At 70.2% G+C, this 3278-nt stretch overlaps 1 protein-coding gene across 1 annotated transcript; it reads right to left on the minus strand.

Annotated features, from left to right (window-relative positions):
- Positions 1-29: 29 nt before the first annotated feature.
- On the minus strand, positions 30-3235 carry MORN4 (MORN repeat containing 4). Its single transcript, XM_026069862.1, has 5 exons — positions 3210-3235; positions 1154-1251; positions 823-937; positions 447-556; positions 30-187 (listed from the first exon to the last, which is right to left on the minus strand). Exons 2-5 carry the CDS (start codon positions 1218-1220, stop codon positions 39-41), a joined length of 441 nt encoding a protein of 146 aa, XP_025925647.1. The 5' UTR covers positions 1221-1251; positions 3210-3235; the 3' UTR covers positions 30-38.
- Between the last annotated feature and the right edge of the window lie 43 nt (positions 3236-3278).

The raw sequence follows: 3278 nt of genomic DNA on the forward strand, positions 1-3278 counted from the left end.
GGCGGTGCCGCCCGGGCAGCCGCGGGAGCGGGGCGCCGTCACGCCGTGAGGTTGTGCGCGGACTTGGAGGCGCTCTGGGCCCTCTGGATCACAGCCTGGCACTTCTCGCGCCGCAGCAGCTTGTTGTTCTCGAAGAAGCCCTCGTTGCGGGGGACCCCGTGGGAGCCGTCGGGGAACGTCAGGAGACCTGGGGGGGAGCGGCCGGGAGTCACGGGGCAGGGGGCAGCACACACCGGGAAGGGCCTGGGCGGACGGAGCGGGAGACGCCGGAGGGGGAGCACAGGAGGGGCGGCCGAGGGGCACGGGGGCGAGCGGGGGCCGTGCTGAGCCTGGGCGACGCCGCGGCGGTGCTGGCCGGCTGGCAGTCCCGTCGCGTGCACGCACCGCGCCGGCAGCGGCTGTGCCCCGCGCCAGCGAGACCCCGGCCGGGGCCGCCGGGCACTCACCGAAGCCGTACACGCGCCCGCCTTTGAACTCGCCCTCGAAGGTCATGTTGTCGTAGCGGGTGAAGACGCCGACGCCGTTGAACTTGCCCTGCACGAATTCCCCCTCGTACCTGCGCGGGACGGCGATGGCATCAGGAGAACTGCATGCAATGCTCCCTCCCCGGCGGCCGAAACTGCTGTGGCCGCGGCCACGGCCACGACCCTCTGGCCATGGGCAGGCAGCTGGAGCCAGACCCCAAGAAAGCAGCTCTGCGGGGCCGGGGGGACGTCCCGGAGGGCACACGCAGACACGCACCGGGGCCGGCCCTCTCTGGCCGTGCCGGGGATGCAGCGGTGCCGTGCCGTGCCGTGCCGCCCCGCGAGGCGCTGCGCTCACCTGGAGCCGTCAGAGAAGGTGAGCACGCCGCAGCCGTGGAAGAGCCCGTTCTCGAAGTGCCCCACGTAAGCGGTGCCGTCCGCAAACGTCAGCTGGCCGATGCCGTGCCTGCGACCTGGGCCAAGGCAAAAACGGCGGCGCTGGGTGCGACGGGGGCCCGCCTGGGCACAGCACTGCACGGGGCTGAGCGGGGACGTAGCCAGCAAGGCGGCAGGGGCTCGCTTGGCCCGAAGGCCTGGCTGGGAGGCCGGAGCACCGCCGGGCTCCTCCGGCCCAGGCACGGCATCCGGCCTCCCTGCACCCGCGGCACGGCACGGCGCGCCCCACTCACCTTCCTTCCACTCGCCGCGGTACTCCTCGCCGTTGGAGTAGGTGAAGGAGCCTTTGGTGAGGGTCATGGCAACGGCCTCCCTGGGCGCAGGGCAAGGGCTGCGAGGGAGAGACGCGGCAGCCAGCTCGCCCGCAGCCCCTGCCTCCTGGGACGGCGGGGAGGCAGCCCGCGGGGCGGCGAGCGGAGGAGGCGTCGGCGCGGGGCCGCGTGCCTGCCCCCGGCACCGCGGAGGAGGAGGTGACCCCGGGCTGTCGGCCCCGCTGCTCTGCCCTTGAAACCGCAGCCGCCGGGTTCGGGTTGCTGCCTGCCTGCCTGCCTGCCTGCCTGCCTCCGGGGCTAGGAGCGATTCGGGTCGCAGCCCCGTGAAACATGAGCGAGCGGCAGGAACAGGAGCCCTGCTGGAGCCGGGTTTGGGGTCGCAGGAGCACCGTCCAGCCCCAGCGGGGACGCCACAGGGATGGAGGCAACATCTGCAGGATCTTGTGCGAAGCGGGCTCCGGCCAAGGGGCCATGCTCGGCTCTGCGTTGGCAGCCCCTGGGATGAGCCAGGCGCTTGGAGAGCAGAGGCTTGCTGGGCTGTGCCGGGCGCCGGAGCCCCAGGGAAAGGAGCAGGGAGCTCGCGGGGTTTCCGACTCAGACTTCAAAGAGCTGCACCCCCGGGGACGGAGCGGATGCTACCCCGGAGGAGCAGCGGAGGGGGCACCTAGGGGCTGCTCTGCCGAGGATTTGCAAACCTGCCTGCCGATGGAAAGCAGCCCCTGGGGGTCCTGCACGCAGCACTGCGGTGCCTGGCAAGGGAAGGGGCTTGCCGCTTCCCAGGCAGCACCCCAGCTTCGCCCAGGGCCTGGGCATCCCGAGAGACACCTGCCTCGGCCACGTAACCGGCTGGATGCCGTGCTCGGACACACCGCAGCTAACTTGCGAGGGCTTTGTGTCCAGAAGAGAAATGGCCCCCAGGCAGAGCCCGGGCAGCAACCGAACAGTGCTCTCTGCCGACAGCAGGAGCGGCCAGAGCTCCGCTCCGGCTCCAGCTTGCAGAGCAGGTCTGGGAAGGGCTGGCTCAGCCTCCAGCGACAGCAGGAGCGAAAGGATGGGGAGGAGAGGGAGCTGCGGGCCCCCGCTTAGCGCTGCTACAGGGAAGGGCTCCCTCCTCCCGCACAGCCTGTGCCCGGACCCAGCTGTTCATGGGGGGCAGGTGGTGGTGGGCACAGAGCCCACCTGAGCCTTGCACACATAACGCCCGCAGCGGCCGGGGCAACGTGCGCACGACCGGCCCAGGCCAGGCAACCAGGGGCAACGCGTGCACGGCTGGCTGGAGACATGCACTGCTGGCAGTGCATGCACGACCCGCATGGGGCACGTGCCCACCAATGGTGACTGCACAGCCTGCCTGTGCTATGCACCCAGGCATGATGCACGCACACCCCACGCAGGCCATGCACCCATGGGTGTTGCATGCACACCCACATGGGCCATGCACCCAGGGATGGCGCATGCAAACCCCATCTGGGCTATGCACCCACAGGCAATGCATGCACCCCCACATGGGCCATGCAACCAGGGTGATGTACTCCCACCCTACAAGGGCCATGCCCCCAGGAGTGATGCACACACACCCTACCCAGGCCATACACCCACGGGTGTTGTATGCAAATCCCACACGACCCATGCAGCCATGGGTCATGCATGCAGACCCCACATGGGCCATGCACCCAGGAGCAATGCATGGACAGCCCAGGCGAGCCATGCACCCAGGGGCGATGCATGCACACCCCATGCAGGCCATGCATCCAGGGGTGATGCATGCACACCCCACACAGGTCATGCATCCAGGGGCAATGCATGGACAGCCCAGGCAGGTCATGCACCCAGGGGCAATGCATGCACACCTCATGCGGGCCATGCACCCAGGGGCGATGCATRCACACCCTACGCAGGCCATGCACCCAGGGGTGATGCATGCACACCCCACACAGGTCATGCATCCAGGGGCAATGCATGCACACCCCACGCGGGCCATGCACCCAGGGGCGATGCACGGACGCCCGGTGCCTACCCCCAGGGGCGATGCACGGACGCCGGGCGGCCCGGGCGGCGCACGGCACCCGCCGCCCGCGCTCACCTG

Source organism: Apteryx rowi, unplaced genomic scaffold, assembly GCF_003343035.1.
Source record: "Apteryx rowi isolate R43461 unplaced genomic scaffold, aptRow1 scaffold_3, whole genome shotgun sequence".
Taxonomy (NCBI): domain Eukaryota; kingdom Metazoa; phylum Chordata; class Aves; order Apterygiformes; family Apterygidae; genus Apteryx; species Apteryx rowi.